The sequence below is a fragment of the Neodiprion virginianus genome, chromosome 2, assembly GCF_021901495.1.
Source record: "Neodiprion virginianus isolate iyNeoVirg1 chromosome 2, iyNeoVirg1.1, whole genome shotgun sequence".
NCBI classification, from domain to species: Eukaryota; Metazoa; Arthropoda; class Insecta; order Hymenoptera; family Diprionidae; genus Neodiprion; species Neodiprion virginianus.
Window position 1 is genome coordinate 12,780,910 of NC_060878.1, and position 12,202 is coordinate 12,793,111.

The 12,202-nt window shown below is 35.2% G+C and overlaps 3 protein-coding genes across 3 annotated transcripts; all 3 read right to left on the bottom strand.

Annotated features, from left to right (window-relative positions):
• Positions 1–990: 990 nt before the first annotated feature.
• On the bottom strand, positions 991–5,608 carry LOC124299053 (zinc finger protein 836). Its single transcript, XM_046751916.1, has 5 exons — positions 4,124–5,608; positions 3,983–4,068; positions 2,726–3,041; positions 2,423–2,526; positions 991–2,302 (listed from the first exon to the last, which is right to left on the bottom strand). Exons 1-5 carry the CDS (start codon positions 5,232–5,234, stop codon positions 1,529–1,531), a joined length of 2,391 nt encoding a protein of 796 aa, XP_046607872.1. The 5' UTR covers positions 5,235–5,608; the 3' UTR covers positions 991–1,528.
• A 794-nt stretch (positions 5,609–6,402) lies between these two features.
• On the bottom strand, positions 6,403–7,867 carry LOC124299056 (follicle cell protein 3C-1). Its single transcript, XM_046751919.1, has 4 exons — positions 7,603–7,867; positions 7,102–7,389; positions 6,854–6,925; positions 6,403–6,620 (listed from the first exon to the last, which is right to left on the bottom strand). The coding sequence occupies exons 2-4, from the start codon at positions 7,378–7,380 to the stop codon at positions 6,507–6,509; spliced, it is 465 nt and encodes a 154-aa protein (XP_046607875.1). The 5' UTR covers positions 7,381–7,389; positions 7,603–7,867; the 3' UTR covers positions 6,403–6,506.
• Positions 7,868–8,701: 834 nt separating this feature from the next.
• LOC124296878 (armadillo repeat-containing protein 7) lies at positions 8,702–10,853 on the bottom strand. The gene is made up of 4 exons (XM_046747257.1): positions 10,282–10,853; positions 9,835–10,002; positions 9,359–9,667; positions 8,702–9,291 (listed from the first exon to the last, which is right to left on the bottom strand). The coding sequence occupies exons 1-4, from the start codon at positions 10,388–10,390 to the stop codon at positions 8,807–8,809; spliced, it is 1,071 nt and encodes a 356-aa protein (XP_046603213.1). The 5' UTR covers positions 10,391–10,853; the 3' UTR covers positions 8,702–8,806.
• Between the last annotated feature and the right edge of the window lie 1,349 nt (positions 10,854–12,202).

The following is a 12,202-nucleotide window of genomic DNA, read 5'->3' on the forward strand; positions in this document are numbered from 1 at the left end:
CGCAAAAGAGATAAAAGATTGCTGACAGTACTGTCAGTCAATTTTCGAACACGGCCAAAGTTTGAAGGGATACTAGCTCCTAATCACTGTGGCATTCCTAAGATTCCGCCTTCGCCATCAGTTGAAAACTAGGGAAATTGTACCCTGCAAATTAATGCAACGCACTCCATGCAGTCATCCAGTGCAACCAGTTGTAAAAAATATTCGGTATTTACATCTAATTGCTCAATTACCTTGAAACACGGTGCTTCTCCTTGCGACGCGTTTCAAGTCGTTATTCTCAAATGCCGAAGGCAGCTACGATCACCGTGGCTAAGATATATCCCCATAATATATCCTCAATATGTTACTATGCGTACAAATATGCGTAAAACGGCCATTCTAGCGTCGATTAATTTTGAAATTTATTTACCAATTCCAGGCCTGTTTTAGAAATATTCAACATCAAGCGATTTTAGAGAGAATTGCAGGATTCTTTTATGAGTTTCAAAAGGGAATTTTCATTTGAATGAAGTACCGTATTATTTTGCGCGCACATAATCATTGCAATTTCTATTACAGGGCGGGGAAAAAAAAAAACTAATCCAGTTTAAAACGTGCATAAAATCCGAACGCGTCGACCAATCTTTACGTTCTTGAAAAATGGACTGTGAAAAGGTAGCTGAGAACATGAAAAAAATAATATTAAAGAACGTTCAATTTAATTTCCATCTTAAATTGTAATTCGCAGTTTGATTCTGAAGTTTTAGCAATTCTCCTAGATTCTATTCAGCTGACCTGAAACACGAAATTCATACGCATGACGTAAGGTGTATACTTCTAATTATGAGTAAAAAAGCTTTTAAAATTCGATGGACGCGTTCGGATTTTATTAACGTTTAAACTTGGTCTAGTTTTTTTGGCCCACCCTATGATCCGTTTGACTAATTTATGTTCGTTCAAATGATATTTTCAAATATACCTCTACAAATAATCTGATGAGTTTGAAAACTACGAAACTGGATGTGTTCCTCTATACTTAAACACTGTACCAAGTATATAAAAATATCTTGATTCAAAATTATACCACCATCTCATTGTAGTAGAGATGAAAATATATGTACAAAGAAAACAAACACATATAATTTATTTATTTTGTGAGTGAGAATGAGTAAAAAAGACTAACGAAAATAGTTAATTATCAAGATATACAATCGAAGCTTCTAAGATTCACATTGCGCAAGTTTTGTAATTCGAAAACGCCTACTAAGAACAAATTTCACTTAATAACAGAGATGTATTCCACTGATTCTGTGATCACCACTACACACAGTTTTCTGAGAAAGAGGATCAGGCAAACGATGATGATCGCTTTGATTAGTGATACCAAATTTAAAATAAAGCGTGTTAAAATATTTATGCAAGTTACAGAAAACCTGCCTAAGAATTTTGTTTCTAATGTCTACAATGTATATACACCTATGTATATTTATAACTTAAATATAATGATTGTACTTGAAGGGATTAAACGAAATTGTTCTTTCTGAAATTATTTGTGTGTTTCTGTATTACCGTAGAGTAATTGCTTCAAAGATTCCTCATTGATCGTTGATGAAGAGATAGCTTCTGTGCTATTTTCGCTTACGAAGTCTTGTTGAATCATTATATCGTGACATCCGTTCATTCCACATTGAAAGTCATTTGTCATTGAGTGTAATTCAACGCTGGACGTCTGATTGACATTATTGACGATAGTTTCACTGCTTGTTGGGGAGGAAAGTCTTAGGTGTTCCATTTCGTTTGATGGTGATCGAACTTCGTTCTCTGTGGACGATGACAGTCCCATGGAAAAGAAGTCGTTCTTTCCATCACCTGATAGCAATTCCTGCTCGGACTCTACTAAGCCACTTCTTACTGATATCTCCATAGAATCCTTGAGTGTTGTTCCATTTAGAATATTGTGACCCCACAAGTCCCTGATAAATGTTTCATCATTTCTTTCCTCATATTTCATTGCAGTCAATTTCCGCTCTGTATCCACTTCCTCCTTCAATCGTTTACCTTCGACTTCTGATTGCCTCGTTAAAACATGCTGACCTAGGTTATTAATTATCAAAATGTACCTGTTCTCCTCGTTTGCTATACACTGAACTTGTGAAGTTTCGGTTTCTGACGATGATGGAACCTTGTTGGTATTGCCACCATCTGACGAACTGGAATCTTTTATCTGCGATACCTGCAATAGTCGTTGAACCAGGTCGCTCGACTGACGCACCACCGTTCCTGGTGGTTGCGCTGTACATTTGTGCGTTCGTTGACTCACCTAATGTAAAAGAAGAAAATACGAGCATTAGATGCGCTATGAGTAATAGTTTTTTTAAACCAGCTATATTCACAGTGTAGAATAGATTTTTTCGATTTTGTAAATTAACTGATTTGTTACTTTGTATCTAAAGCATTTGCCACACGCTGTACATTTGTATGGCATCACTCCAGTGTGGATCCGTCGATGTACCAAGTACGATACACGTTGACGAAAACATTTGCCTGACAAAAAGGAAATAAATTATTGAACTAGGCTTAGTTGCAGATTTTCAACAATCTGGGTTTTCTTACATTATCCAGAGTGTTAGAAAATTAAATAAAAAATTGTAAATATTCTGATATCTGAAGAATGAAGTCCAATCTACTGTTTTCAGGCCTGTTCATTGAAAGAGAATAATCACCAAACATGAATTATGCGTACCGCATGTTTCGCAGGCAAAAGGCTTTTCGCCCGTATGTATACGTTCATGATTATGCAGAGTAGAAAGCTCCTTGAAAGATCTACCGCAAGTGGTACAAGTATGAGGTTTATCGTCCTTGTGGTAAAGCCTGTGCTTGTGATAAGATTGCTGGAAAGTGAACGTTTTGTCGCAGATGTTACACCTGTAAGGCATCTCGCCAGAATGTAATCTCTTGTGCTTTTTCAGAAAATATTTTGTCGTAAACATTTTACTGCACACATCACATTCCCATTGTTTTCCCTCGTGTGTTTTCAAGTGTTGAGTAACATGTTGCTCCTGTTTAAATTTGAAAAAAATGTTTCCTGGTGATAGAATTCAGACAAAAGGTTTGGTTTTAGAAATAAAAAATAAAAAAATTGCTCAGTACTCGAACTGAAGTTCTTTTGACAGTTTTAGAGTCAAGGCATAAGGTTTGATTAAAAATCCTGGTGACATTTGTTTTCAGAAACTTTCTGAAATTTTAAATGATCTTAATCATATTATGAATTTCTTACAGTTTGTCAGTTGTCCTGGAAAATCTTTGAAAATTTGTGGAAATATTTCAATCTTGGAAATTAATTTCAGCAAATAAACAGTAAACCTTCACAATTTTGGAGAATTTCCACAAAATTTTCATAACTTTAGTTTTATTGGAGTTGTTCTTTTGCAGATAATATATCCAAACTTTTTAGCTAAATTTCAGAAAAAATAATTTGGACTGTTGCCTAAAAATGTCTAATTTCTCTTTCACAAATCCACGAAAAACACTAAAGCTCATATTTTTTGCAGACTTGCGATATGAAATGAAGTTCTCGAAAAGTATGAGTTTTGGTTAGAAATTGGGCTGGTTTTCACCTCTAACTCGAAATGAACAGAAATATTCAGAAAGCCAAGACCTTGGCAGTTTTGGCAGGTTTTCAAGAGAAAGAAGAAGTTAGAAAAGAATTTGAGTTGTTCCCAGAAAGGGATTCGATTTTTACTTCAAACTTGAGTTGATAGGAAATAATAAAAAAATTTTAATCTCAGAATGTTTTGTCAGACCGTCAGTAGAAAATGAAGTTCTAAAAGAATATGTTTTTCTCTCCAAAAACTATCTCTAGAATTTCCTGAAACTCTTCAGACACTATCAGAATAATTCAAACTTTGCTAAAAATAATACAGAATTTTTTTCATAACTGCAGATCAAACGTGTAGTATATCTGCAAGAAATTTCGGAAATTATTTTTACACGAAAATACCTTCTTAAATAGTTTCCCGCAAGTTGGGCAGTTGTATCCATGTTCGCCGGGCATTGGAAAGGCGTCGCCTTCCTTCGGTAGCGAGCCTAGATCACATATTGCGTTATTACTTCGACAGATTCGGCTGTAAAACAGTCTTACCTAAATTAAAACCAATATGTGCTACCCTCATATGAACCATAAGACTGCCCCTCATCTTGAAAACCTTTGGGCACAAATGGCAGGGGTAATTCTTCAATAAATCTTCAGATTTTCTGTTCAAATCTTTCTCGTTAATCATGTGCACAAGTTGTTTGTGAAGAGTTAATATGTTCTGATCAGAAAAATAAACACCGCATATGTCACATCTTTCGGTTTTCTCTTTTGTAGCCAGTGGTTTTAGCGACTTGATTTGTGGTGACACTTGGCATTGCTCAGAACTTCCTTGTTCCTTTTCAGAGTTCTCTGTTTTCATCGTTTCTGCTTCGTTGACATCTTTACCTTTGGCTACAGACTCAAGCAAAACTTCTATGTCAGTTTTTGGTAACACTTTTGACGATACTGTTACAATTTCAGATGAATTGGCTTCCTCAATAGCCGAATTAATTTCTTTGCTCAACAAAAAATTGTCCGACCAAATTGGTTGGAACTGAAGGATTTTTTTCCTACAATTTTCATCAACTTTCTCAGATTTGCTAGAATTTGTCAATGAATTTTCTACACACTGTTTCAATTTATCGTTACTAAATCCTGACGACGTTTGTTGAGTCGCCGACTCTCCGGCAGGCATAATACTCTGCATGTAAATTTCCTCGCCAACAGAATTATTCACATTGCGACTTAAGGTTGCAGATTGGAGTTGTGGCAACGTTTGTAAAAATATCACTTGATTAGTTGTCGTAGTCGATGGAACTATTTGATTTTGACTTTTTGGCAAACTCTTCACATTAGGAAAATCGTGTTGAGAACCGATGGTTTTGTTGATTACGTTCCAATTGTGAATGGTTGTGTGGTCGACGTCTTCTTCATTTCTTAAGTTCTTCTGATTGTCAATAACAGAGCTGATACCGTTCCTGGCATTATGATCGTTGGAAAAATTAATCGTGTGACTGAATAAATGTATCGTCAGCTTGTCTACGCCTAGTAATACTTCATTACATACTGGACAAGCCAGTGGACGTGTCGCCACACTTATAAGTCCTGCGCGCAGTGCGTCAAGCGTCAAAAACGCAGGCTGAGAGCAGAGCGGACACGCAAGTAACTTTGCACACATTTTACTTGCTCTTGCGGTTCCTTTCAACGTAATTCTTTTAATACATGTACGACGGTTTAAACATCTTACACTTCACTTTGTCGCCAGGTTTTCGTTGGCATTCAGCAGATGCATTTGATTTTAGTTAGGAAAAATCAGTTATCCAACTAACTACTTATAGTATTAGGAACTGTAACAACCATTGCAAGCATGCTACCTCTAGCGTCTGCATAGTTAAAATTAGAACAAAATATGCCCTCGTTGTTTAGGCTCTGCATTTGATCTTGACCTGTTTAGATGCTCATTAGATGCGATGATCAGGTATAGAGTTAAGTTGAAATCAAGATCTTTCAATTGCGTTGATTTGTTGAGTTGTAGAGCATCGAATCTTGATTTTGATAAAATCCGAATTTCTAATTATAGAAATGTCAGGCTTAATACTTATTTTCAGACAAAACTCGCTCCTCACACCTATTCTATATTTATATTCACTTTAGGGCGGGAGGTTCAAGAGATATACAACCATAATAATAGTAATATCCTGATTTAACAGGCATTTTTGGATTTGAGAATATGTGCAATGTATTGTGTAATAAAATTTTAGTCTTCGTTTGAAACAGATGTAATAATGAAATAAGAAGTACAAAAACATTTAAGGATGCATGGGCTACTCTGGATCAAACGTTAGGGAAACCGAAGAATAATCGTTCAATAAATGTATAACAATCTATTTTACGCCTAGATTAGTGAACACGAATAAAACAATATTTTTATCATGTAAAAGAATCGAATTTCAGCATACATGAATAACATAAACTAAGCTAATATTAAAAGTTTGAGAAAAGCTTTTATAATTAGAATGTTGACAACGATTGAAATCTGGTGTTTTTTTTTTTAACCAATGTTAATGTTTTTCGGCTTAATTTGTTCATCACAGAGGATGAAAATATATTTATTCAAGTGAGGTACAACAGATGTTAGTCAATTACTTTTGCATATTGTAACTGTTCTATAATGTGCTTTTTTTCTTCTTTAGACAGTTTGTGAAATTCTTACCAGCGAGCAAAATGAGCTTAAAAACATTAGAATTGAATCAAAAACACTAGAGTTTAATAGTTTTAAAGGTTCTAATCATGAAAACTTTTCTTAAATTGTTAGGAAGTGTAAGAATTGCAGGACATTTCCGAAGCTTGTGGAAGGACATTTATTATTAAACAGCCAATTACCTATAATCGAAAAAAACATGCAAGTACATGCATGTTACAATTCTATGAACCGTCATCTTTTTTCAAATCAGCTTAAAATTGGACACTTGTACGACAATCCATCTTTGCAGCAGTATTCGCGTCCAGCTGAGAGATTTGTATTTATCCATTCGTCCTTGCAGTTCTTTATAAACAAGTATGCCTGGAAGCGAATTGTGGTATTGAAAACTAGACACAACATTGCAATTCCTACGAAAGCAGGAAATATGAATTTATCACCCTTATTGAAATGAATCGTCTCTTTTCACCAGTGTTATGAAATCATGTGATTAGAAAATTCAATTCCAACACAATATTACCAATTTTATCTAATTTTAAATTATATCAAGATATCGGTGAGCTCGTTTTTATTTTCTGACCTGATCGAACACTTACCCTTTCTTTGTGACAATCACGATCAATTGATCCACAAAGAATCGCTGGACTGTTGGGAAGATGCTTGACAATCTGTAAAGGTCATTGATGTTCAAAATTGTAAATAGTTATTCAATTGATGAATGAATGATCGTCGCACGTATTCATTTTCTATTTTTGATTCAAAAGAAATAACAATAGATAAAGACAAAAGAGAGCAGGAATTTAAATTGACGTTAATAGTTTTAGAAGAAAAAAAAATTACTGACAGTGTCGAGGCATTTGTTGGTACAGAGTTTGTTCCCGACAATTGAGCAAGGAAAATCGTCCGGATGTTCATGGAGTAGAGCTGGATTCCCTTTGGGTTGTTCCTTGCTTCCCTTCTTGAACTGTCCGCTCAAAAATACTCCGCAAACACAACCGAGTGGCGTTGTTTCAGTTGTAGGAGCATCGGTCGTTGTCTCATTACTTGTCGTTGCTATCTGTGCCGTTTCATCCGCATAGATTTGCGACGCACACAAAATCACCGCCAGAATTTGTAGGCGCATGGTAATAAGCTGTAGGCACAAAAATAATTTGAGAGAAAACTTCACTGCCAGGAAATAACTTCTTTGTAATAAATCTGGAGAACATGTTTCAATTTAATAAACAGTACAATAAAAATCATGATAAATTTCGAGTTAGTGTTTTTTCTTAATAGTATAACTCAGTAAGTCCGAAAAATACAATAAAACATAATGCATGTCACTTTGATTCACAATTTCACTTACCTGTAGCAGAAATTAAACACTTCTTAGTTTAATGACTGGAACTTGAATGACGATTTAAATAATGATTTTCGCGTTTATCCAAATACGTTTTAAATCTGCTGATTGCAACATAATGCAAAGTTCGGAAAAATTGTCAGCGTCAACAATTACACATTGAGGTCAACAAGGAAAGAAAAAATTGCTTGGTGTGCAAAATACCTGCGAATAAATTGCAGCACCGCACAACAACTGTTGGCTGATTCCTTGGTATTGGTGAATAGTGTGAATATACATTAGACCTGTCGTTAAGAAGGGTGAAATCGAATTTCGATGGTCATACCCCTTAAATTGGTTCGGAATAATTTTAAAAAATGTTCCTTTTTTTTCCTCTTTATATTTACCTACCCCTAAAAAGACTTGCTTTTTCTTATAAAAAAAAGCATTTATTTTTTGAGGTTTTTAAGCAAAAATGCGTACCGGATTCAAAAAAAATCGTACAGTTTTTTCTAAATAAGCAAAAAGAAGATGTCCGTTCAGTTCAAAATCCCGCTTGGGAAATTTGGCTATCTCTATTCTTGACTCCGCTATCTAACTTTTAGTGTGGTAAGAAATTTCGACTAGTGAATCCAAACTTTTGAGCGTTCAAGGAACTCAATGTTATTTGTCTTAAGAAAACGGAAACTCTTTGCTGAAGGTAATATATGGAAATTCAAAAATTTCGGACACCTCATTTTCGTTCTTATAAGAAAAAGGATAGGTCTAATATACCTATGTTTTCATTTTCACAAATATTTCTCCCGAATGTGACAAAGCCATTCTGTTTTTTTTCGATTTTTCATTTTGTTGCTTGAACTTTTACGTTCTTGAAGTAAAAGATTCAGAAACTGTGTTACAAGTAATATTATCTAATTTTGTTGGCTACATTATGATAAAGTAAGAAATTAAATTGAAATATAATACTATAAGAATTTGTTTAAATTTGAGGAAATAATTAATCTCTGAGCATTGTCTAATATTCAGAATTGATACAAAAGTTTTGAAAATGCATGTAGAGAAATTTCCGAGAACTTAGAGATGTCAGTTTTGAGTGTGGAAAAAGATTCAGAAAACCACAGAAATGTTTGTTCTATTGGAAAACTGAGCAACTTATTTCTCAAGATTTCACTTTTATTATTACACATTTAAATAACAAAAAAGTTAAAATTAGTGAACAGATATATAAATCCTACTGCGTGAAGCTTATTTTCTTCACTTGGGCATTACTCGCCATGAGTTTAGCTTCACCTTCAAGAACGATTCGTTCCATATTAGCGATGCATCGATATTTACACTTGATAATTTTCCTTACAGTGACTATTTCAACGCTTATTGAAACAGTATCGCCAGCATAACATGGCTTTGGATACCTGATTATCTGTTCGACGACTATCGTCCCAGCACCTGGCAATTTAGTACCGATAACACCGGAAACCAAACCATTTAGGAATGCTCCGTGTACAATGTTCTTAGGAGACGTTATATGAATTGGATTGAAGTCATCAGTGAGCTTGGCGAAACTCAGAATATCATCCTCGGTTATTGATTTAGTTATAGTTATGCTATCGCCAGGCTTGAGGTATTGATCAGAGGCAAGTTTAGATGGAAGTTTGGCACTGTAGGACCTTGAATACCTTGCGCAGAATGTAAAGAGCCTGCTATTCATCACGAATTATTTAAATAATATCGTTGTGTGACCCGAAGTATCAAAATGTTGTTAGAGGGTGAAAATTAGCTCAATGCGGTAGCGGAATCGCGGAAACTGGGACAACTGTTGGATGTTCTTTAATGTGCTTAACGTTGGTATCAGAACAGTAATCTGTGAGGAATATCGTTGCCAAGTTTTTAATTCTAATGTTGGAACTATTTGAGAAATATATCATAGATTCGATAATTTCAGGGGAAGTTATTAGTGGTTTTGAAAAAGGCGTGATCAGGAACATCAGTGTCGTTATAGCTGAAAGAACCGTTTCTTCATCAGAGGATGTCAGCAGAGACGATACAGCCTGCACACCGTGACTGTGAATGATGTAATCCTTGTTCTGTGGATCTGAAAGCAAAATTTAGGTTTTACATGGGAAATCCATGGCAAAAAAAAAATTATCAGAAATATTCAACTGTCTGAAATTCAAATTCTGAGTAGTTTGGTAAAAATTTCTGAGTGCATGAAAATAATTTTTGCCAATGATGGATTTTGTTGACGATAAGTGAAGTTACCTAAACACAAGTTGCAGATTCCACCGATGGAAAAACGGATAAAATCTTTGTCATCTTCGGAGAGTAAATATAGAAACAGATCGATTACTCCCAGTTTACGTAGATATTCATAGTTTATTGGATCGTAGGCAAAATTGACCAAGTTAGCCAACACTTGTGTCTTTGCTTCTGTAAATATACAATCAATTTTCATATCAGTCATGTATTCAACAGATTTATTTTGCAAAAAATAAGCTCATTTGGGACTTTTCAGTTAGTTGGGTTAGGAATTCTTTCCCATGTATTCCTGTTAGTACGTTTGTTTCAACTGATTCCATATTTACATATTTAAAATTAAAATAGGAAGTCCGTCATCGAAATCTTTGTATAATGAAAAATCATGCAAGCTTAAAAGTATTAACAACAACAACAAAACAACACAACAATCATAATAACAGTGTTGATTACCTTTAGACTTTGAAGTTTTGAATTCGTTGGTCAAAAGTTTTAAGAATTCAAAACGTCCAACCTTATTCTTTCCTGTACGTGCAATCAATTGTTCTTTTCTAGTAAACATAATATCCAAAATCAACGCGAATTCCTACAAGCTCAGCTTGGGTGTTTGACCTGAAGTTTGCGCGTTCAGGTTAGGTTACGTTTCCTCTCGACTTTTTGTTTGCCTTTGCTCTACTCCTTTCAAGTTATTTTATTAAATTTTGCTTGTTTCTCAATCAAACTTTCCTTCACAGGTATTCGGAACATTACGCGAGTCACACGTGCGGATTAACGATATTTGACTCATTGATTTGACTCGTGTGTTTACTATGGTATTTACAGTGCTCGTCATGGGCGACAGAGGTAGAACTACTCACGAACGCGGCAGCGCAAAAGAGATAACAGGCCGTCGATAGTACTGGGAACTAATTTCGGAGCGCCCCCTTCGCACATGCTGCGTTGACGCTAGTGTTCGTGCGATTGCAGCAACCGCAATTATCGGGATGGTAACTCGAATTTTTCAGGTACAAGACATCTCAGTGTTAGGGGGACGGTAAATCTATATCTTAAACAGTTTTGTTGCGATAAATTGAATGTTGATAAAATTAAAAGTATGTTAAAAAATGTTGGCTCCTTGTGAATTTTTTATTCTCGACCAAATTAGAGTACCGTAAACCCCATCCTTAAAAATTTGAAGAACACAATTTTACATTCGGTAAAAAATAGATAACTGAGAAAATATATTTTTAATATTATTGAAACATATTTTTCAGAAAAAGTAAATTGTTTTCTGCTTGAAAAGTACCTTTAAGACCTGTTTTTATTAGTTATAGAATTGTATGTATACTTCTCATATAAAATGTTGGAATGTTTGTGTGCTGAAAAGATTGTCATTTTTCTCAACATTGCTCACTTCCAAAATCCGCCGACCTTATAAGTTACATCTTCGGCGCTTGTTATATTCTGTTTACAGTTAGTTTTTTTTAGAATTTTTAAATCTTTGATCAACGACATTGTAGCGAGCTTTACTCACCTTCGCTCTTCGCAGATCTCAATGATGCGCCATGATTTTCGTCACATTATACCAATGACGACATCGGCGATTTCTTGCATCACTGTGAAAGTTCTTGTACAGGCACGAATCCAGGAAAGCGGGTGCAAAACTGAGTCCGAATGGGGCGAGCAATCACCTCCGCCGGAACTGCGTCTGTTTGTAATGACTGTTATTAATTTGACTATGGCTTCTGTACTTTCAATCTACAAGCGTTTTTTTTTGAGCCAACGGATTTTTTCGGATATTCATTCTAGTTTTCCAAAAGTATTGGCAATGTGACGAAAACCATACTTCATCATCGAGATCCGCGTCGAGCGAAGGCGGGCAAAGCTCGTGGCAAAGCCAATCATCGAAGAATTATAAGTTCTAAAAAAACTAATTGCAAATAGGGCAGAAAAATCGATGAAGGGATCCGAAGGTGTGATCCGAAGGCAGGTGAATTTTAGGAGCGAGCAATTATGAATTTAAGGGGCGAAAATTTTAATAATTTGAATTATACCTTCAACCGAAAAATTAGGAGGTCTTGTTTTCTTCATTCATGACCTTTAGGCCTGCTCGAAAGTCGGTTACAACTGAAATTAAACGAATTCTCACGCATCTGTTGCGGAGAATCTCCTAATTGGGATTGAAAATTCACCTCTGCTCCCACGTGAGGACGTTTTTTTATTGTTACTTAGAAAATTGTTTTGCTTACTGTTGTCTATTCGAATGATTGCTTTCGTATAAAAGAATTGATAAAAAAACACCCTACTACGTCAATGGCTTGATTGTCACGTGCGCAAGTCATGATAAGTTTGATAAGTCAATTGCAAAATCTGGATTGCGCCAGCTGATAAGTAA

Coding starts and splice junctions, on each gene's coding strand:
- LOC124299056 (XM_046751919.1), bottom strand. CDS start 7,380: ATGCGCCTACAAATTCTGGCGGTGATTTTGTGTGCGTCGCAAATCTAT. Junction 6,926..7,101: donor CCAACAAATGCCTCGACACT/GTCAGTAATTTT, acceptor TGACCTTTACAG/ATTGTCAAGCATCTTCCCAA. Junction 6,621..6,853: donor GTGATTGTCACAAAGAAAGG/GTAAGTGTTCGA, acceptor ATTCGCTTCCAG/GCATACTTGTTTATAAAGAA.
- LOC124296878 (XM_046747257.1), bottom strand. CDS start 10,390: ATGTTTACTAGAAAAGAACAATTGATTGCACGTACAGGAAAGAATAAG. Junction 10,003..10,281: donor CAAAACTTCAAAGTCTAAAG/GTAATCAACACT, acceptor GTATATTTACAG/AAGCAAAGACACAAGTGTTG. Junction 9,668..9,834: donor AATCTGCAACTTGTGTTTAG/GTAACTTCACTT, acceptor TTTTGCTTTCAG/ATCCACAGAACAAGGATTAC.
- LOC124299053 (XM_046751916.1), bottom strand. CDS start 5,234: ATGTGTGCAAAGTTACTTGCGTGTCCGCTCTGCTCTCAGCCTGCGTTT. Junction 4,069..4,123: donor ACATATTGGTTTTAATTTAG/GTAAGACTGTTT, acceptor TATGTGATCTAG/GCTCGCTACCGAAGGAAGGC. Junction 2,527..2,725: donor TTTTGCCTGCGAAACATGCG/GTACGCATAATT, acceptor CCTTTTTGTCAG/GCAAATGTTTTCGTCAACGT.